This window comes from Mixophyes fleayi, chromosome 2 (assembly GCF_038048845.1).
Source record: "Mixophyes fleayi isolate aMixFle1 chromosome 2, aMixFle1.hap1, whole genome shotgun sequence".
Classification (NCBI taxonomy): Eukaryota; Metazoa; Chordata; class Amphibia; order Anura; family Limnodynastidae; genus Mixophyes; species Mixophyes fleayi.
The window spans coordinates 330,030,185-330,053,286 of NC_134403.1; the positions used below are offsets into that span (position 1 = coordinate 330,030,185).

Consider the following 23,102-nt stretch of genomic DNA (forward strand, 5'->3'; position numbering starts at 1 on the left):
GAAGGCATACCCTCGCCTATGTAACATTCCAGGCAACTGTTAATAGCATGCATTATAATGATTCCACAAATCGTGGGGTTCAGGTATAAGTGTTCTTGTGTTTTGTTTGTACTATTAAGAATTACAGAAGTCCACTCAGAAGTATTGTTAATGTAACATTCACAACAAACCAGTAAAACAGCAGAAGTCTGATTTGGTCAGATACTACCACGGTAGTGGTCAGCACAGTGGCTAATTGGTTAGCACTTCTGCCTTACAGCACTGGGGTCATGAGTTCAATTCCCGACCACAGCCTTATCTGTGTGGAGCTTGTATGTTCTCCCCGTGTTTGAGAGGGTTTCCTCCAGGTGGTCCGGTTTCCTCCCACATTCCAGAAACATACTGGTAGTTTATTTGGCTGCTAACAAAATGGACCCTAGTCTGTCTCTGTGTCTCTGTGTGTGTGTGTGTGTGTGTTAGGGAATTTAGACTGTAAGCCCCAATGGGGCAGGAACTGATGTGAGCGAGTTCTCTGTACAGCGCTGCAGAATTAGTGGCGCTATATAAATAAATGGTAATTATAATAATAATAATACCCTGCTGCTGCAGGCACCATCTTGAACCTTCGCACATTACACACTTCTGACCATTACAGAGGCATCAAGGTATCTCCAATCAGAACCATCGACTAATATCCTTTGACAGCAGTTTTTCAAACCTCAGTGGGCTATTTGGCCATAGAAGTGGGTGGCCAAAACCCACTGATATTTTTGTTCAACAGACAGGCTGAACAGCAGATAGTGCTGAACCTTACCCTGGGACAATGACGTCATACCTGTGGTGATGAGAGTCACCGGATGCCCTGGGTTACCACCACACCCAATCATACTGCAGCTTGGTTAGTTGTAACCCATGAAACAATAATGTGTCCGTTTGGCTGGACTGAGCAATCCGTCTGACCATGTCTGTGCAGCTTTACGTCACCAGTTCAAGAGGTTCTGGAAATCTGACCAATTCTAGAAACGTTTACAGCGCCCTTCTCTGCCATTAAAGTAGCTACCTTATTAAAAAATAAATATAACTACATAATAAAAAAATTGTATGCAATGTCGCAAGTGTCAGTAACACAAGGGGGCATATTCAATTAGCAACGTTACTCGCAAAAGTAACACGGCGCTAAAAGTATTACTGTTATTACGGTAATTCTAACCCGGATTTCAGCTTGCATATCCCTGAGCTGCGAGCAGAAAGCCTGCGTTAAAGGTACCGTAATAACGGTAATAGTGCGCAAGCCGCATTACAGTAACGCGGCTTGCGCACTACAATATGCCCCAAGGACTCTAGTCAGTAATGCTAACCCAGATCAGGATCAGTCATTTCACCATTTTCTCTTTTAAACCGGTTCACAATGTAACTGTTTAACTACTTGCTAATTTCATTACAAAACGATGATCTAACTTTGAAAATGACATTGCCACACCTTCACAAACTTGTAAATCAATTTGCTTGAAACTCAAGAAGCCCTTGATGCTGACGTATAACTGCAAGTGGTTTAACAAATTTGAGCAGGAGCAGATGGGACTCCAGAACAAGCAGCAACAGGTTGAATGACAGTAAACCATCTTTCAGCTATAGGAAGACAGCATCATACAATGACTCATCTAATGACCCAGACTTGTGAAATCCTTCTGGAATTATATCAACAAGTGTCATCATTAGGAACTTAAATCTAGCTACTTTTACTTTTAATTTGGTGATTTTTCCCCACAAATTATGGCTACTTTCCACATACCTGAAGATGAGAGCTTCTTAATACAAATCAGCTGCTTATTTTCATTGTTCTATATTGTATCTGACAGAACACTAAACAAGCCCCAGTGATAAGCAAGGGCAGACTGTAATTTAATTTCCTTCACTCCCTCACCAACAAAGCAAACATGACATGATAGATAGGAGACAATAATTAAGGCCAGGGGATAACTGGCAAATTTTAGCTGGGGAGGAGAGAGACGCAGCTCAACAGCCTATTAGGAACATATTAAAGGAAAACAATGCAGGTAACCCAGTGACCCTGCCCAAGGTAGCCCAATATGGGACTGGCCCGTGGGCAGTTGCCCCCTAGCCCCTAATTAAAGCTGCCCACATATAGACCAATCATGCAGGCTCAAAACTACTAAATTGGCTGTGAAAATTGCTGTGCGTATAGACAGCCCAGAGCCGTAACTTAGAATTCTAGCACCTGGGGCGAGAAAGACAAATGCCCTCAATTTTAACCAATTTTAACCAAACTAACCTAAAATATTCCTAAATTGCGCCCTGGGCGGTCACCCCTGTCGCACAGCCCTAGTTATGGCCCTGAGACAGCCTGATACATCTCACAGTTGCCCATTGTATGTTTTGACCTAAGCTCATTCACAGGCCTCAGTATAGTGATGAATAGATCACTGTGATTACAGCACTATCAGCATTCATGCTAATTACAGCAATTGGTGGGTGAACACTGGACACAGCTATATTCAATCATTATCCTGAGTATTATAATATTGATTGGTTCAGTATTCTGAGGTACATTCCCAACTCCTGCTCTGAAGAAGTCTATAAAACACACTGTCCCATAAATGGAGCCAATACAAGTACATGTAGAGTGCAGAAGTTTCTCTACTTATTTTAATCAGTAAGTCTGATATAAAGGAGGGATCCCCGGCATCTGGGGCTTATGTTTAAGCAGCACCATGACCGCTGTACAACCGCCTGCAAAGAAGTATCTTAAAAAACAGAACTCAAGTCAATTTACAACATGAGGTGCAAATTTAGAATATCTATAAAACAATAATATACTAATTAATGAAAATAGCATTGATTACAATCCTAAGGGTCGGTAAAGCTAAAATGCAATATGCTTTAATTAAAAGGGATACTAGCAACTTTCACAAATGTTATTATTAAAAAGACACTAACCTTAGAAAATGTTGTGCTTAATGTTGCCTAGTACAGAGGAATGTATTGCTATATATAGTTTTATGTTATTCCATTATACAGGCAATGAGTACAGTTAAGGACTAGTGTCTGCTAGGTCATATTTTTTTTATACCTTTATGCACCTGGCCAAGCACAAAAACGTCATTATACCCCACCCCAATGCTGTAACACTTATCTCTTCCCGGTAGGCCACACCCAGAAGCTATTGTATTGTGACAAGGTTATTACACCTCATTTAGATTTGCTGTTGAACAGAGAGCAAAGTAAATTGTACTACCAACTGACAGTGACAGTTATCAACAGGGGTTAAGGGAGGTGCTGCTGAATATGTTTCAGTTACAGTGAGTGAAGTAGGCATGCTCTCCCCTCCTCCTCCCACACCTCAATTAAATTAAGAGGAGAACTCTGGCAGTAGATAAAGGGATTATGGTTAAGAGAGGGCAAATAATGGAACTTTACTAGATGAAGAGCTCTGCAGCATCACAGAAACTACTTAAAGTTCTATAATAAGAATACATTTATACAGTTTAATATAATATTATTATATAATATGAAGGCAAAAACTGCCTTGCTCGCAAAAGCTTACAACCGAAAAACATACCAATAAGTAGGGGGGCTACTGACACATTGGAATCTATTGTGTGTTTGTATGGTAAATAACTTAGACTGTAAGCTCCAATGGCGCAGGGACTAATGTAAATGATAACTATACATCGCTGCATAACATTGTGGAGCTATATTATTTTTCCCATGATGCAGGCTGTAGATGTTTACAAATATTATCTTTGTGTGTATACTGTATTTATACAATATATATGAAAAAGTTAAGGAAGTTCACAGAATTTGAGTTATTTAAGAAATGCTGAATCCATGGGGGGGGGGGGGTAGGAGGTTTTCTATGTACACACAATTTCCTGTGTGTCTGTTAATTACTGCAGGGAGTTTCTCAGAGCCTAACATGGCTGAAAGTAAGAAACCATGGGCTGAATTAAACAGAACAGTAAGAACGTGCACAATATTTAAGCAACTCAGGTTCGATCAAAGTTCAGGAATTTTCACATGCATATACTTCATTGTCAGTTGGTGTTTTCTCTTATGAAGTCTGATTATAGATCAGCTGCTGCAGTTCAAACTAAATATTTGCACACAAAAGTAATCTCATGATAGGGATATAACAAATAAATTAATTTTAAAAAAAAAATCAACCTAGTTTTTAATTAAAAATAGTCTCCCAAACTAGCGGTGTGCATTTTGCTAGGCTTACTTTTTATTTTTTATCCGAAACTCATGGGACATTCAAATTTCTTCATTAATGCAACCAGATAGAGTAAACAAATCACTAATGAGGGAAAATAGAGGCTTTTGCTAATCAATTGGAAAGAATTTAGAAGACACCTAGGGGTATATTTACTAAACTGCGGCTTTGGAAAAAGTGGGAATGTTGCCTATAGCAACCAATAGGATGCTAGCTTTCATTTATTTAGTACTTTCTACAAAATGACAGCTAGATTCTGATTGGTTGCTATAGGCAACATCTCCACTTTTCCAAACCAGCAGTTTAGTAAATCTAGCCCCTAAATTCAAACAATTATCTTAAAGACATTTGGCTAAGCATTATGGGGTCTGTGATTCACATAACTATGCTGACTGACAGATAAGATCAACTTGACAACAGCTAAAATCATTACTCTAATGAATATTCCTAATCTTATGGTTCATTGATAAATCACCAGCTTCTTATTACAAATAATCTTCTTACCATCCAATATTTGATGTGACACACTCACAGTGGGTTTGTATGAAACTCCAAATGAGAAAAAGTATACAGTATTATTAAAGTAGTTCAACACCTTTAGACAGAACTACAACAGAATTATAGCAGAACTACCTATGTGGATATGAAATGACTGGATTCACCAAGAGAGGATACGGAAAACAATATATGAGATTCTAGAATACAACCTTTTAATATGACAGCAAAACACAGTGTTCATTACTATACAATGACAATGACTTTAACCTGTAGCTATGGGTTTGGGAAGGGGGAAATATGTCCCAAAACAAAGTAACAGCTGTAAACAGTATATGGCAACAGATCAAACTGATACACAGTTTACAAGACTGTCATGTGTATACTAGTTGGGGAAAATAGAATTTATGAAATCTTCAGTGCAGAATAATATACCCTGTGTGCTTACACAAGGGTAGGCATGTCTAGCTAAGGGAACTGGCCACAGTAGCAAAGCTGTATTATAAAATACCAACAGGTTAATTTTCTATGCGTTATTATATGGCTGCGTATCTTAAGACATTCACCTTTCAAAAATAAAATAAATATGATATACACCATGCAGCAGAGGTCTCTACAAATCAATTTAGTATGTTTGTCAGGGGACCGCAGCCACCCACACAGAGGGTGGAGGGGTGACAGAGATTTGGGTCACAATGTGTGGTTAACAGAGCTTTGACCATTATATTTCAATGCTACACAGCCTGTTAGTGGCTTGAGCATTAGAAGACTCCCAATAGTGGAATTGAGTTTGACAGCTCGGGATGTGCAGTTGTGGAGTGGATGTATGGGCCAGGCACTGGAATACATGGAATAAACTCCAGTGCAGCCAGAGACACTGCACAGGCTGCACTGTGTATCACTGGCTGGATCACTGCAGCATCACTGGCACGATCAATGCAGATCCTGGTAGGCAGCATGAGCAGCACTGTAACATACACTGGGCAGCTGCTATGTAATACCTGGGAGGAATCTCCATGTGATCAGACATGAATATAACACATACATACCCCCCGGGGACCGCCTGCACCAATGCACGATCTGCACAATAAGATGCATTAAACAGCTCAACGCGATCCTTCCTCAATGGATTTTTTTTTCCAGGAGCTAGTTAGAATAATGGAGGACTATAGACCCGCCTACACCAACATGTCATAGCGTCACATGACTACTCCACACTGGGTTAACTCTCACACATCCAGAGGACAAAGCTGGAATCTGTGGATTTGGTTTACATGTGTCATGGGATAGCACAGGCTCATTCAACCTGTGGGGCCTTCAGCTGTTGTGGAACTACATGTCCCAGCATGTTCTGCAAGCCTCCAGCAGTCAGGGTATCATGAGACTTGTAGAGCTAGCAGGGCCTATATTTTAACAGCATGTCACTGCTTGGAACATAGACCACTATATTGTTCCTTCTCAAAATTACATTTTCTTTACAATATACATATTGGCTATATATTGGTGAAATAGTATATATATATATATATATACATATATATATATATATATATATATATATATATATATATATATATATAATGCAATCCACACAGTTCCAACTCTGAAAAAAGTAGACTTGCAAACATTTATTTTGTTTAAGAAGTAACAAAATGCATTGTAAGTCATGCAGAGTTTTATTCTCCATTTTCTTTTGAAGCCATGCATATCGTTGTCAATAATTTAATTCAAAGGGGCATGTTCAATTGTCGGCGGAAACGTTGAAAATCTCGCGGTCCGCGCACAATTACCGTTATTACGGTAATCGTGCACGGAAAAACAGTTAATACGGTAATTTACTCGCTGGATTTCAGCTCGCAGCTCCCTGAGCCGCGAGCTGAAATCCAGCTACATATTACCATATTAACTGTACTACTTTTTCCGCGGCGCATTGAATATGCCCCAAAGTTTGACATTTAGTCTATCTTATTGTTGCTCTTTTATCCATCTGTCCAGTACAAGACTGCCCCCAGCCCATTTCAGCATTATTCAGTTTGAAATGGTTCAACTGTGGGTTCTACAAAAAATAGTGAGATTGTGAGCTAGGCAACTACGAACAAAATCAAATAGCCCTCCTTAGACCATCGTGAACACTTCTTGAAGCTAAAATATGTACTTAAAAATAAATTAAAGAAAATCAATAGGTATTTTGGATGTAGCCTAATTCTTTCTTTGGGGAGAACTCATTTCCCCCGCGATGTGCTGCAGACTGCCTCCAGAACGGTCTTGAAGGCGCTCCATGGCGATATACCCTGACTGATTTTTCCCACAGAGGTGCACAGGAAAATCAGCCATGTTCAGGTACCATAGTACTAACACCTCTTATGAGAAAATACATAAGATAACCATGGTAAACAACCATAAAAATAAATGTTTATCTAAATTTCAGTCTTTTGTACTTGTCAATATGTGGTCTTTTTCTGTATGTTTTATTGAAGAGGACATTTAAAAACCACATAACTATTTTATGATAATGTTGTGGTGCTTAGGAAACTATGATCACCTATAATGCAAATTCACTATGATGAAGTGTCCTGGTATGGTGTATTCAAATGTTGGCCACTATAAATCTGTACAAAGATCCCTTTATAGACATTCACCACTGCTCTAGTCCAACATGAATAAGACATTATGCTGAAACATTATTTTTAAAGCAACAAAAAGTAGGTGTGTGCCTGTAATACTGCACAACATGTGATATTGTCTTCTCTCAGAAGCCTCTTGCGCTACAAGATACTACACAATTTCACTTGCAGCTTTTCCTCGTTTTTCTCGCCATTAGCTGCCAGTCCATCTGCCATCCTGAAATGTTGGCTCATGCAATCCACGATGTTTCTAAACCAAATGGCTTATAGCACCCTCATCCCAACACCTGCTGACATGATTGTATAGATTTTTTTGTCATTGCTGGTCTGGAAAAGCAATTCATTCAATTTGCCATTTAGATTAAAATAGTGCCTGCTTATAAACTGGCATTTGTTCTGGCAAATTAGGGCTACTTTTACCATAGAGACACGCCAGGCATATGCTCGTGGCAGCATTATTCAGGTACAGAATAGAATAGTTACTTTTTCATTTTATGTTTGCTATTTGGGCCTAACCAGCTACTTCTTTTTCCCCAAGTAATGGAGAAAAGGGTTGTTTAATAGGAAATATGAGTTGCGCAGTGTCAGATTTATGACTTATTTTCTCACAGTGCCTAAGACAGTGACATCTCAAGATAAAGGTCTATATTTATCAATATCTGGCTTACAGTTACTACTTTGATTATAGGCAAGTGCAAAAAATTCCAGTGATCAGTACAATTGTTATATTGCAATTACTGATGCCCAATATACTACAAATGTAATAGTATTTTTAAAAAAATTAAAGAACCGAAAACATGAAAAGCAAATAATAATAATGATAATAATAATAAATACAAAATCAAAAAAGTACTATATAGATTTAGAAAGAAGAGGGGGGCCTCTGCTGGACATAAATGGCACTGAAAGTTTGGAACTATACAAGTGTTCCTCAGAATCTGGAATTATGATGAAAGCTGCACAAATTATACCTGATCTGTGTAACATTAACAAAATAGCTAACAGTATGAATAGGCCTAAAAAGTAACCTTTTCACCTCTAGTCCTGTCCCTAATAGGGAAACACTGACGTAACCCACACAATCACACATGAATAAACCACTTAACATCTTTACCTGGTAATACCATTTACCATTACTTCCTGCCCTAAACAGAGGCAACCCAGGGAAAGAGCATGATTTTCCCAGCGTGGATCCCGCCTTTTGTTTTGATCAAAATACATCATACAAAATCTGTGTACAGTGTGTAGAGCAAACATTTCCCACTGCCCAAAGGTATACTATGATATATGTACAAACACTTCTTTTCTGTCCTTTTTCTCACCTTACATATATAGACAGCAGACCAAAAACTTACACCCAATCTGCTCCCCAAACAAGATTGTGCAGTGCAGCAGGTTTTAAACAATTTGTATCAACTGTCCATAATTTGGGGGTAGAAATATGGTGGGATCAAGGTGCTATAGCTACCAAGAGCTAAATGTATCATACCTTCTAAAAAGGGAAAGTAGAGGTTTTGCCCATAGCTACCAATCAGATCCTAGCTATCATTTATCTAGTACACTCCTGAAAATGAGAGCTAGAATCTGATTGGTTGTTGTGGACAACACCTCCACTTTTCCTTTATAGAACGTTTGATAAATCTACCTCCAAATGCCCTTCTTTTATAGGGACAATTTCCCACTGGAAGGGATTTGTTTTGAAGAGGTTTATTTAAATATTTTAACCAGGGAACACTAGTCTACCTATCACTCTTCATTGTACTAGGGAAGTCTATTTCCTTCCAAATTGTTCCTCTTGACTCCTGGTATGTAGATCTTTATTAAGACTATTTTTTGGATCGTACACTTCATCATCATCATCTTCATCAAAATCTATTTATATAGCGCCAGCAGATTCCGTAGCTCTTTACAATTGGGAACAAACAGTAATAAAACAATACTGGGTAATACATACAGACAGAGAGGTAAGTGGGCCCTGCTCGCAAGCTTACAATCTATGGGACAATGGTTTGATACACAAGGGTAAGTGCTACATCATCTAATATATATAAGCCTAGCGGCGTGTGTTAGTGTGTGTGTGTGTGTGTGTGTGTGGAAAAAACTATTTTCTCAGAAAGGGCTCATCCAATTGACCTGAAATTTGGTATACTGACATTATTTGACAAAAAAATGATAATAGTTAAGTCAGTTAACTTCTATCATTTCCCCTTCCCCCCGTGGGAGGGGTAGTAAAGGCTAAATTTACCAGTTGAGGGCTCAAACTCTTGACCGTGTGGATATTTATTTACCAGAGCCTGTGTTTGGTCATGGACAATTGTATGTCGCATTTTCACGAGTACGGAGAAGCAGTGATGTGAAAGTGCAGGTTATGAATACTGCCCTTCAAGGAAGACTGATTGAGCACAGCGATAAGGTGTTTAGCAGAAACATTGTGTATCGAGAGGTTTTAGAACAGTAAGACGATGGAGATTAAGGATGTGGCGATGAAGATGAAGGATGAGGTGATGGAGAAGAATGATGAGGTGGTGACATGTGGACAAAACCACGTTAAAAAAAGGGCGCTTACGTCGGGAAGTAACGCTCTTCCCCTGAGGAGGCCTGGTCTAGCCCCAAATGCATGACAAGAACCTTTTTAACACCTTAAGTAGCTTGATTTGACTAGATTGCATGAGTATCATGCACGGGTTAACTTGTATTGAATATTTGTCCAGCTAGAATGCAAAGGTAAAAAAGTCTTTAGTGGCTGTATGCTCAGTCACACAACTATGTTGGTCAGAGGGTTGTTGTCTTGTGTTAGCTGTGTAGACGGTGGCAATAGGGTAACCTAGGGAGATTAAGATGGTGGTAGAAGAATAATAGACAATGGGAGAGGAAGCGCAGGACAAATAGTAAAGATGTTATATTAAAAAAAAGAGAACAACACTGGACTAGTATGCAAAAGTAATGTTTACAGCTCTTTCAGGAAATATTACTTTTGCATACTAGTCCAGTGTTGTTCTCTTTTTTATATATAACATCTTTACTATTTGTCCTGCGCTTCCTCTCCCATTGTCTATTATACTACGTTTTTTAAGGAAGCAGCAACCTATTTCACTACCAAAGAAAGCGCTTACTACTGTGTCTATATTGGTGGTAGAGGAATATTATAAGCTTGTCTGAAGAGGTGGGTTTTCAGAGAACGCTTGAAGGTTTGAAGACTAGAGGAAAGTGGGTGCAGCCCGAAAAAAGTCCTGGTGATAGAACAGATGAACAATGGTTAGCAGTTAGCATGTTGTCTTGTTTTGACACTTAGAGTATATAGCCACTGGCTGTTTGTAGATCTGCCAGTGTTCTGTTGCTCTATGTTGCATTTGCTGCATTAAAGTACCTCAAATTTCTTACATTCAGACAAATGGGATCAATTTGCAAATCAAGCCTGATTAAGGGAAGAAATCACTTCCCCCACATAGAATCATGCCAACACAGTAAAGTTTATGGAAATAAGCAAATAACAACACAACAAAAATCAACGAATGACCTAAACCCTATAACAGTTTCATCTTGTTGTCTCTGCTTCAGTAGGAAAAGACATGCTGTCAATTTAAATGACTTTAATATAATCAATATATTCAAAATAATACAATTTATATAAGCTAGACATCTAACTAATACAGATTACCTGTAAATTGTAAAAGCTAAATAAGTGTACATTTAAACCATTAAACCTGGTTAATAACACTGAAAACACCCTCTCTAGATCCCATTCAATACTTAATTATCACGCCAGAAAGAAAGACAACAGAAAGATGTCTATGGGGTGGAGAAGACTTGCTGAACAGACACTTTCTGTAGGAATTGTGTTTTTATCTGTGGGAGAATCAGTAACATATCAAATTTTCAAAGGTTATCGACTCTCAACTGAGCATCCAGAAATAGGAATTGATACTCCACCACCTCCAAGCTAGAGAGACCATCGGTCCAGTTTTCTCCTCAGATTTTGGGATGTCTTGTTTGGTTTTCATGATATTCAACAGGTTTCAGTGATTCTGAAAATGAGACACTTTTTAAAAAAAATGCAGCCATAAAATGAAGATACCTTATCGTCTACAAATGCACAATGGCAGCTAATCACTAGAGGGCAAACTGATTACAAACATAAACATGGTGAATTGGTTATCCTACATAATATTGGCTTTATCTGATTAAAACCTTGGACTAAAGCTCACCAAACACTTTCTGAAATAACTATCTTGGACTGTAGAGCTAAGTCAATCTGGAATAAGTAGTGCTCCATCTGTAACCAATTAACAAAGGTCCAAGAGACTATTCAGGTAACTTCACTGTAAAGGTAATTTACTTATGTAGGGACCCATTCCCTATTATTACAGAAGTTTACCCCTGAGTGGCAAATTTTAGGGTGCCCGTAAATACTTAAGCTGTTTTTGTTCTAAATGTCTGCAAATCGCAGTGTATATAGGCCCAAAAGATTTCCGAACCTGATCAATATTATTGGAATCTATGACATTATTGTAAATATAGTCAGACAATAGTCCTCATCCATCCATGTTATCACTACAGTGTGGCCGTTTGGCATCAGTGTCAGACAGATGAATTTTTTTTTAATTTGTCCACACACCTGCATGGGTAAATCTAATACATATATAGCCATTCAGCAGTCCAACCTGAGTGGCCGGGTCATACTGTGTGTGGGCACCTTTGTCCTTTTCTCTCTCTTAGTAACAACAAGCAATTGAGAATGAGCATTGCCATAGACTGCTTATAGCTCCATCTTCTGGTGAAAGTCATGAATTGACTACCAGAGGACACATTTCAGCTGATGAAGATGTGGAATTTTGAATAATGTATAAACATGTCTTCAGTATTGCGGTACTGTAATGCTACTATTTGTCCTCACAGGAAGATGAAGAAGTAGGGAAATATTTCCTATATACTGTACAGTATATAATTAGTAGCTATATTTGGCGACTACGTTTTGTAAACCTTGACCGGAGGTATAGGACCTGACCTATTTACACATTTTTTGCAATGTGTCATTTGAACCACAAATTATTTTTTGTTAGGGTAACTTATTGATTTACATTTGTTTTGGATATACACATGGGCAGGACTGTTGTATTATGTGGGCAAAAGAGACATTTGACAGCTGAAAAAAACAAATTTTCCCCAGTAGACAAGAAAGCCCTCCAATAAGAGTGTTAATTGCTGACAGAAAACACCGTAAACTTGTAGAACAAACTGAAGAGGTCTTCACCTATAGCAGCCGCCTTTCCCATAGAGCTGGACGAGCTCACAGGTACTCAGATGCCCCCAGGACTTGAGCTCAAAGTAGTACAGGTTTATGGTGTCGCCCCAGCGCTGGCAAGGGCCAGATAGGAGGCAGAAACGGAGTCCAGTAGTCAGGCCGAGGTCAGAGGGTAATAGCAGACAGCAGAGTGAAGTCCAAGCAATGGTCGAGGGCAGGCAGCAGACAACGTATCCAGAGAACAAGCCAAGGTCAGAGGTCACAGGCAATACAACAGGGTCCAGAAACAAGCCAGTGGTCATACATAGGTAATCAGATCTAGAACACAGCACAGGTCTCGGAAACAGGAACAGGGAGCCTAGCTACACTGAGAGCTATAACTGGCAGTGAGGCTCTGTCCTCACTGCCTTAAGTAGTGAGGGGAACCAATAGGAGCAAAGTGCCAGCGAGACCCCTCCCTAATACAATAATCACCACAATGTAAGCCATCACTTCCAAATCTACGCACTGTATTCACTACCTAAATAAACTATACAATATTAATGTATATGTTAATACTGCAAATCACCACTGGGTCTAAATGTTTAAATTCTTCTGCGCGCATGCGCCCGGCTGTAAGACAGCTGGGCGAGCGCTGCGGCAGGAGAGACAGAGCGTCTCGGTTGTTGTCCAGGCAACCAGGACGTGGAGGGCGGAAGTGACATCCCGGTCGTCATGGAGTCGGCCAGGAAGCCCGAGGCAGCCGGAAGTGAGCCTCGGCGGCCCGTCGGGAGCCGCGACTCATAACAAAGAGAAGTCAGTATTTTGAAATGTGATTTAAATATGATTGTTTGAATAAAGTGAACCTACAGTTTTCCGAATCAGTTAAAAAAGTTAACTTTAATGCTTATTATCCTAGCACATAGTTCTAACCCCAGATAAAAAATAAATCTATATTGCCAAAAACTAAATACATTTTCTACATATTCTCATCAGTCGGTGCTATGTGCATATCTGTGCATTACTTACAAAGCAGAGATGCTCACAGCACTGAACTTGTACCTGGAACTTCTAGCAAAGCAGATGTATCACGCAAAAGTTCCAGGGGAAAGTTCAGAGCACTGATGGGAGTGAAATTACATTTATTGGCCTCCTTTCCTTCCATTAGAGTCGTTACCCTCTGATGCTCGGGCTCGGTTTTCGGAAAACCGAGCCCACTCAAACATAGCCGATCCAAGTACCACTTTTGCGTGCCCTCGAAACTGAAAACGAGACAAAACGTCATTGGATTCTATAAATACCGCCCTCCGCGGAGATCCTGCGCCATTTCACAGAGAGACAAAGAAGGGGTAGCAGGGCTGTTGGCAGTCTCCAGTGCAGTTGGGCAGTGTCATAGCTAGAACAGAAAGAGGAGGGGTGGCAGTGTTCTTCAAAGTCTCCATTGATATTTTACAAACTTATAGCTCACCCAGAAACAGGAGAGGTGGCAGGGTTGAGTGTTGAAACAGAAATTCCAATAATAGGGCTGGCAGTGTTGTTAAAAGGCTCCAGTGACATTCTACTGTACCATAGCTCACCAAGAAAGTGAAACAGGAGAGGTGGCAGTGTTTAGTGTTGAAACAGAAATTCCAATATTAGGGCTGGCAGCGTTGTTAAAAGTTTGCTGTGACATTCTACTGTGCCACAGCTCACCCACAAACAGGAGAGGTGGCAGGGTTCAGCGCTGAAACAGAAATTGTAATAATAGGGCTGTCAGTGTTCTTAAAAGTCTCCAGTGACATTCTAGGGTGCCACAGCTCACACAGAAACAGGGGTAGCAGTGTTCTTGTCACTCTTCAGTCTTCAGTCATATTGTTCTTGTCACCCCCCTAGTCTCAGTCATGATGATACTAATCCCTCTACATCATGTGCTAAAGCCTATGTTCAAGTGCATAGTGGTTTTAAGTCAGAGAAACAAAAATGTAAAAAACTAAATTCTACCCTTTTAAAGAAAAAAACACCTCTATAATAAAGGTGAAAGTTTATTGTAGAAAACAAAAAAATTGCCAACATGCCATTCTACCCAAAATATTAACAAGCATACCAGCATCAGCTAGCTCCCTTCTCTCAGCTAGATCCTAGCACCTGCAATCTATACTGTCATCATACTCACCCTCATCAGTGTGTACATCATCCTCACACAATACTAATTCATCCCCGCTGAAATCCACAATTACAGAAGTCTTTGTACTTTGATCTAAATGCCAGTAAAAGACTTCCTCATGGAATTTGTAGTTCAATTTACGTCAGAGCTGTCACGATTTTTGGGCAATATATACAACGGGACGCTATGTTCTAACGCTGGTCGGCGGTCTATGACGCCCTGATCGCTGACCAATCATTCCCTTAGTCCCTCTATATAAATCTGACTCTGGCACCATTAGGGTGCCAGAGTATCAGGTCCATTCTTATCTCCAGCGTTCTCTGTATGTTTGCTTCCTTTCCTGTATTGACCCGGCTTGCTTGACTTTTCTCCTGGATCCTGTTTTGGCTCATAAGTTCTCCTGGCTAGACCTCGGCTTTCCTGACCATTCCTGTGATTCTCCGTTGGTACTGCATTGCCCTCTTGGCTTGACCCAGCTTGACCTGACTATCGTATATGCTATTACACCAGTGACTGTATTGGAGAACCGCGACCTGCGCAGTCCTTGCAGCGAAGTCCAAACATCCTTGCGGGGGTCCCTGGCGAAAACCAGGGGTGCGTTATACTACGCGCCTCCTTGTAGTGCCAATACCGGTTAGTAACTCCATCCAGCTCGCAGTCCTGACAATTTTCTGCTTCAGCTCAGCCAATGAAAAGTGGGATCATCACCATCATCAGTTCATATTTCGCATCAGCGCTCCAGCACCCACACAAGCTATATGTCAGGCGTATATATGTGTCTGTGTCCAATGATCTTTCAGTATACCTGTCTCCTCTGTTCAGGGGCGGATCTAGATTTTTTTTTGGGGGGGGAGGTCCCCACCACCTTTTTTAAAACTTTCAACAGTATGGGGTGCTGGGGCAATCACCCCCCATCCCCAGCAGGGATGTTCTGTCTGCAGCCTCATGCTATGCGCGGTTCGTATTTGTAGAGACAAACAGGCAAGGTATGCTGCCCGACTGCTCTGATTCAGGCAGCATACCTTGCCTGTTTGTCTCTGCAGATACGGACCATGCATAGTGTGTAGCTGAAGACAAAACATGCCTGTTAGAGGGGATGATTGCTCCAATCCCCCCCCCCCTCCCCCCCCCCCGGATCTTCCAGTGCCTCTGCTTACATAAAAAATATAACAGAGGAGAAACTAATTAAAAGGAGCACATGCACACTTAGATTTACTCATTGTGCCAATATTTTAGATCCTATTTCCAAACACAGACGTTGTGAACCTGAATTAGAGACTCTGGTTTCAAACTTGTAGTTATGGGGACTGAGTGGAACTATTGTAGTGGCTGAGTAGGATGGATGTGGGGACTGAGTGGGATGTGGCGACTGAGTGATATGTGGGAAGTATTTGGTGACTGAGTAGGATGGATGTGGGGACTGAATGGGACGTGGCAACTGAGTGATATGTGGGGAGTGAGTGGGATGGTTGTGGGGACAATCTTTTTTACTACATAACTGCACAGATATTCAGTTGCATCAGTGGTGCAAGTATTTTTAAATTCTCAATAATTCTTACAAAAAAAAAAAATATTATTTTTTTAAATTTAATCGGGGGATCGCAGAAAGCTGGACCGGCCCACACTGCCATCGGCCCTTCTGGCATTTGCCAGAAGTGCCAGATGGCCAGTCCGGCCCTGCACACACATATATACCCCTCTCAGCCCAGCAGCTTGACTCACACATGCCCCTCTCTGCCCAGCAGCGTGACTCACACATGCCCCTCTCTGCCCAGCATCTTGATTCACACATACCCCTCTCTGCCCAGCAGCTTTACTCACACATGCCCCTCTCTGCCCAGCAGCTTGACTCACACATGCCCCTCTCTGCCCAGCAGCTTGATTCACACATGCCCCTCTCTGCCCAACAGCTTGATTCACACATACCCTTCTCTGCCCAGCAGCTTTACTCACACATGCCCCTCTCTGCCCAGCAGCTTGACTCGCACATGCCCCTCTCTGCCCAGCAGCTTGATTCACACATACCCTTCTCTGCCCAGCAGCTTGACTCACACATGCCCCTCTCTGCCCAGCAGCTTGACTCACACATGCCCCTCTCTGCCCAGCAGCTTGATTCACACATACCCTTCTCTGCCCAGCAGCTTGAGTCACACATGCCCCTCTCTGCCCAGCAGCTTGAGTCACACATGCCCCTCTCTGCCCAGCAGCTTGAGTCACACATGCCCCTCTCTGCCCAGCAGCTTGACTCACACATGCCTCCCAGTTCAAATCACACATGTAAAGTTTAGAAAGAACAGCGCTGCTCTGAATAGTATATAATGTGTAATGCTGCCAATGTGGGGAGCAAATTCCAGAAAGTCCTCCCAATACAAATTGAATCAAACCAATGCAAATCCCACTGCGTACAGTAATCCAATGAATAAAAATAATTATTGATAAATGCAATCAAATTTATGTATCAGAAGTTAAAAACATGACCAAATAGGTACAAATGAGCCAGTGCACTGTTAACTCATTAAGTATCATATATATCAATCAGTTAAAATAGACATATAATGTATGGGCAGAGAAAAGGCATAGAAAGTTTTTATTTCTCCTTATATGTTCTAATAAATCACCAATGCCCCAAAAGAAATTGATAATGGTCTCCAGGACCTTGTATTAAAACTCTCCAGTAGGTATTAAATTAGAACAATCATGACCCCTTCTACCAAGCAGCTTTAATCACACATGCCTCCATCTGCCCAACAACTTTAATCACACATGCCCACCCCCCTCCCCATCACATTACCCCTTCTTACCTTTTTCTCCATTAGTGAGTTCCAGCTATGCAGGAACATGAAAATTTCCAGCAGACCCTGCACTGTGTACCATGTGACTGCTTCAGTCACATGACCTGGTGATGTCACACTCTCACCTATGCAATGCAGACAGCCTGTGCGGTCTGTGCAGGGGCCGTCATATTGCATAGTACTCGCTGTGGCTGTGTCATTCATTCACAGAATATTGTACGACAAGCTGTAGTACAATATTCTATAAACAAATGATGTGGCTGCAGTGAGTTCTTTGGCTTTCATATGCAATGACCTGCCACCACTATAAAATGGTGGCAGGTGGGTAGGTGAATTGTCCATCACCCCATTAGATTGTGATAGTGAGAAATTAGAATATAGAAGTCATTTAATAATGTGTTTTGTGCCTTTATGTTTGCTTCAAATATAATATAGAAGTCATCTGATAATGTGCATTATACCTTTAAGAGTGCTTCAGATTTTAATTATCAAAGAAATACTGTATTTGTTGAAAAACAATAGGCTTTATTTTTATTAGCAAGTTTCAAGGACATGCAAGAACTGCAACTATGACTTGTAACAGTTATGTCCAGTTTCCCAGGACATGTATATCTTTGTCCTTTGTAATATTTCTTGATGTTGCAATTTGTGATTCATGCTTGTGCAGTGCTAAAATGTCTACGTGACTGAAACATTATATGTAGATGATGATTTGTCTTGATAAGCTCAGAGCATACACTACACCCTACCTGTGCGTGTATTTATGATCTCTCCTGCCGTGAATGAATTGAATGAAGTTTCCTGTTTGTGTTCCACTGGTAATATACTTTGGATTTAACAATAGTGAATCATCACTATCATCTGTCAGTTACACCTGCCATAGAGCAGGTGCAAACCTTACGTCTGAAAAGAAGTGTATCTCGGAGTAAGACAGAACTTGAATCGCACGCATCTGCTTCGGAACGCCTTTACTGTACATTGTCTATGTTCATCCGCTCCACCCCCTTCAAGTCTTAGGTAGCAATAAGTATCATTTGCGTTCACAGATGAATTGCATGGAATTGTGCTATTATAACAACACCACCTAAGCACAGTTGCTAAACGCTAGCCTTGTACTGTACCCCAGCAACAGCGGTACATAGTACGGGAGCCCCTACCATTGGATTCCCCAGTGGGCAATTCATGCACCAGTCCAAAACTGTTTTCGAAGGTGGAGATGACAGGACTTGGAGAGAGATTGTATATGAAGAATAAAGTAGAGGAAGATTCAAGTGTGACACCAAGATAGAAGGCTTAGGAGACTGAAGAAATTGTGTCCTGTTGATGGTGAGGGGGAAACCAAGATAGACTGTTGTGCACTAATCGCTTAAGTAGTTGAGGTAAAGGGAAGTAGGAAGTCACGTTTGGAAATAGGGAGATGTTTGGAGAGAGACTGGGTCAAGTAGCAGTTTCTTTAGGACTGGTAAGAGGAGCGCATATTTAAAGATGGTTGGGAAATTGTCAATGTAAAGAGACAGGTCGAAGAGGTGAGCTTAGGGGCGGCACCGAGTTATAGAAAGGGAGCAGAGAATGGGAAGAAATTGGGTTGAGGAAGGTTATAGGGTGAGATGATGAGAGGAGAGGAGAGATTTGTCCTCAGCTACTGGGTAGAATGAACTTATGGTGGACTGGGGAATGTACGAAGATGTGTAGGATGTGCAGTGTCTGATATGAGGAGATATCTTTTTCAATATTGTTGATTTTGTCTTTGCAGTAAGCGGTGGTGGTTAGAAGACTGTAGGGAACTAACATAGATGTGTTTGGTGAAGGGTAGTATTGTAAGATGATAGATACATTTATAGCAGTAATTGGACCAAGCTTTCCTCCAGTGCACTCAGTACTGCGAGAGTACTTTTGCAGATAGCGAGCATCTATTCAGATATCTAATTAATGTGCAGTTGGATGTAGTTGAAAGGTTTGCTTTAAAAGCTTATTAACAATTGTAAATTATGTGGATGGACCTACATATAATGCGGCCTGTTGCTAATCGTGGCATACAATATGTTTATTTGTGACCACTGTGGAACCTCAGAAATATTGAATGGACTGTTCATTGATCATGTTAACAACTCCTGTTCGGGTATATTTTATTCAGACAAATGAAAATTGAAATCATTTTGAATGTGTGATACCTTACTTAGCTTCTTCTTAACACCATCTGTGTGAAATCTTTCTGGTTATACTATATGTGAACCCAGTAAGAGGTTCAATCCTGCAATAGCATCAGTTAATCGCAACAAGTATGACTATGGAGCTATAAGGTGTGCTCCATGCTTGAATCATATACATGAACCGGACTGTAATTATCAAGAGATATCTGTTTCCGTTAACAGCACAGAGAACAAGGAGTTTCATTCATATAGTGTTGGCCTACAGTTAAGCAGGAAACCAATGCTATTTTGTGATCCCCCCACCCTCCCTCAGCCAATTTATTTAATCATCATCACCATCATTTATTTATATAGCGCTACTAATTCCGCAGCGCTGTACAGACAAATCACTCACATCTGCCCCATTGGGGCTTACAGTCTAAATTCCCTAACATACACACACACACACACACACACACACAGACTAGGGTCAATTTGATAGCAGCCAATTAACCTACTAATATGTTTTTGGAATGTGGGAGGAAACCGGAACACCCGGAGGAAGCCCACGCAAACACGGGGAGAACATACAAACTCCACACAGATAAGGCCATGGTCGGGAATCAAACTCATGACCCCAGTGCTGTGAGGTGGAAGTGCTAACCACCAAGCCATTTATGTAAGCATAAGTGACTATATTGACAAATATTTTTTAAATATACAAATTCACAGGAAATGGAGGGGCATACTTGTGTATAGTGAGTAAAGTAATTAAAGGTTAAAACTTGAGGTTTGTACTGGATACCAACATATCTAAATCCGTTTCTATTTGATATGATGTTCCTTCTTTGGTAGTTTTTCTTTTAGCTTATGCAGTGGCGCACGCAGGGGGGGTTTCTGAGTCTCTAGAAACCCCCCATGCACTAACTAAGTGGCCACTGTCCTATTCAGCAGCCGCGGCGCTGTCAAAGAAGCGTCCGCGGCAGTGCTGTATTGTATACAGCACTGCCGCAGACGCTTCTTAGACAGCGCCGCGGCTGCTGTATAGGACAGCGCTGGCGAAACGGAGCTGCTGCGCATGCGCAACAGCTCTCTCTGGGTTGTTGTTTTTTTTGGGTCGGCGGGGGGAAACCCCCCCCTTCCCCCGACAATCCTCCGTGCGCCGCTGTTATGGGTGTCACTGTTGCATTTGTTGACTAAGGAAGCCTTTCAAATCAAAAACTGAATACAGAAAAGTACAGATTGAATATCAAGAAACCTCATATAAGTTCATCCAGAACACACATCTAATAGAAAGATCCCAAGTTTTAACAATCAAATGTAATAAAACAATAGTCAACTTCTTTCCAGGTAATACATTTTAAATGAATTTTTACTAACATCATCATCATAACCATTTATTTAAATAGCGCCACTAATTCCGCAGCAATGTACAGAGAACTCACTCACATCAGTCCCTGCGCCATTGGAGCTTACAGTCTAAATTTCCTAACATACACACAGACAAACATTATATACAATATTGAAAAGTATGTATATGTTTCCTGAGCATGACTCAATAATGGGCTGGAAGCAGCTGTAACATACCAAACTGGGGTTGATTTTTTTTTTATTTTTTTTTACATTAAGTTTAATTTATAGACTTGTATATATAATCACACATATGTGCATTAAATAGCCAAACACAAAAAAAATCCTGAAAATGATCTTTAAGATATTATGACATTATTGTAATTTGAGTTTTTAAAGCCAGGACTTCTTCGTCTTAGTTATTTTAGCTAAGTTACTCTGCTTAATATCAGGACTCTTCCTCGGGGTAGTATCGTTGTAATCTTCACTGGTGAAGGATATTGTATTTGCTGGTGTAGTAGGTAGAAAGCTTATTTTCTCCGGAGAAAGACTTGACGATGTCTTTAGAACAAAGCGTTCTTGTATAGTGTCTTTTAAATGTATAAGCAAACTATTCTGCTCAGGGTAAAGCACCATGGGCCTCTTCTTCTTATTGCTCTTGAAATCACAACAAGTGTCGCAGGCAACTGCTAAAATTCTAAATACGTAAAACCACCCCAGATAATGCAACTCAACAATGTTCAGAATAAAACAGCCAAGACCAACTCCAAACATAAAGTTAAGAAAGACTGTCTTCTCTGTAGCTCTGGAGACAAAACAATCAGTTTTCGTGGGACAAGGGTAGGTATGACATTGGAAAAGGTGAGGAACGTCAAAACCGTAGAGATAGTATTGACCAACTAAGAATGATATCTCCATAATTGACCTGAGGACCACATGGACAATGTAAATAATGTGCATTTTGTCAAACACTGGAATAGGACCTCGGCTAGGATCTTTCACGAGTTTCGGCTTAAACCTATTTCCTTTCCTTGAAATGTCTTTGACTTCTACCTGTTCGTCTGCATCTGGACTTTTACTGCTCTTTGGTAAATGTTCACCAATCGATAAGCTTTGAAGAAGTTCCATGACATAGGCCCTTTCTATCTCAGTCTTCTCATCTTTAGCAATTTTGTGCAAGACAAAGATTATGTAAAAAATGGAAGGTGTGGACACCAAGACTATCTGGAAGATCCAGAACCTAAAATGTGAGACAGGGGCAAAGCTATCATAACACACATTGTTGCAGCCTGGTTGAAGGGTATTGCAAGTGAACTTCGACTGTTCATCGCCATACATAGCATCTCCCACCAATGTTACTAGGAGAATTCGAAAAATGAGGAGCATCGTCAGCCATATTTTTCCAATAACAGTTGAGTGATTCTGGACCTCTGTTAAAAGACGTCCCAAAATAGACCAGTCCCCCATTTTTGAACCTACATTATAAGTAGAAAAAAATAAAATAATTAAAAGTTGAACAAAAGCATTTTCAAACTACACTTTACATGCAAAACGTTAAGTCAAGCAAGCAGTTACTTATTAAAAGCTGTTGTTCTTAGTAAGTATACCCCTTCTAAAACTAGTAATAGTTTGCTTAAAGGATATCATCAATTTATAGACAATTAAGTTATCTATTTTGATGTAAAACATATTTATTTAAAATTAAGCTACTTGCATGTCAACAATAACATCAGCAAGATGACACCATGGTGGAGGTAGGTGCCATACTCTTTGTCCAAAAATCCTCTTGCATGCAGTCTCAGGGGCAAGTCTTGTATACAGTGCCAGTCCCTACAGCAGTAAGGCAGAGGATTTTTGTTCAATTCAAGCAATGTTAGATACACTCTTTATTAGATGGTGTATCTAACCATTGATTGTAGACCAACATTTGTCAATTTTACATTTAAAAATAGGAAATCACTTTTCACATCGATCGATACTTTTTTTTAAACCAGAAATTCAGAAAAGACAGTTTGTACAGAAACTTAGACATTGCACTATTTAGCAAATGAAAGGCTTAGGCTTATAAAAGGAGATGTTGGGACTTAATTAGAGTTATATATAGTTATAGGTATATATATATATATATATATATT

The 23,102-nt window shown here is 40.4% G+C and overlaps 2 protein-coding genes across 5 annotated transcripts in view; both read right to left on the minus strand.

The window, feature by feature from the left end:
• Positions 1 to 5,879, minus strand: part of MYO18A (myosin XVIIIA) — a 248,957-nt gene extending 243,078 nt beyond the window's left edge. For all 4 annotated transcript variants that reach the window (XM_075196848.1, XM_075196847.1, XM_075196845.1 and 1 more), the window contains exon 1: positions 5,758 to 5,879. The gene's annotated coding sequence lies outside the window, so the exon portion shown is untranslated. The remainder of the gene's footprint in view (positions 1 to 5,757) is intronic.
• Positions 5,880 to 21,360: 15,481 nt separating this feature from the next.
• Positions 21,361 to 22,434, minus strand: LOC142140466 (gap junction delta-2 protein-like). The gene has a single exon (XM_075198197.1). It carries the CDS (start codon positions 22,432 to 22,434, stop codon positions 21,361 to 21,363), a length of 1,074 nt encoding a protein of 357 aa, XP_075054298.1.
• Positions 22,435 to 23,102: the final 668 nt, after the last annotated feature.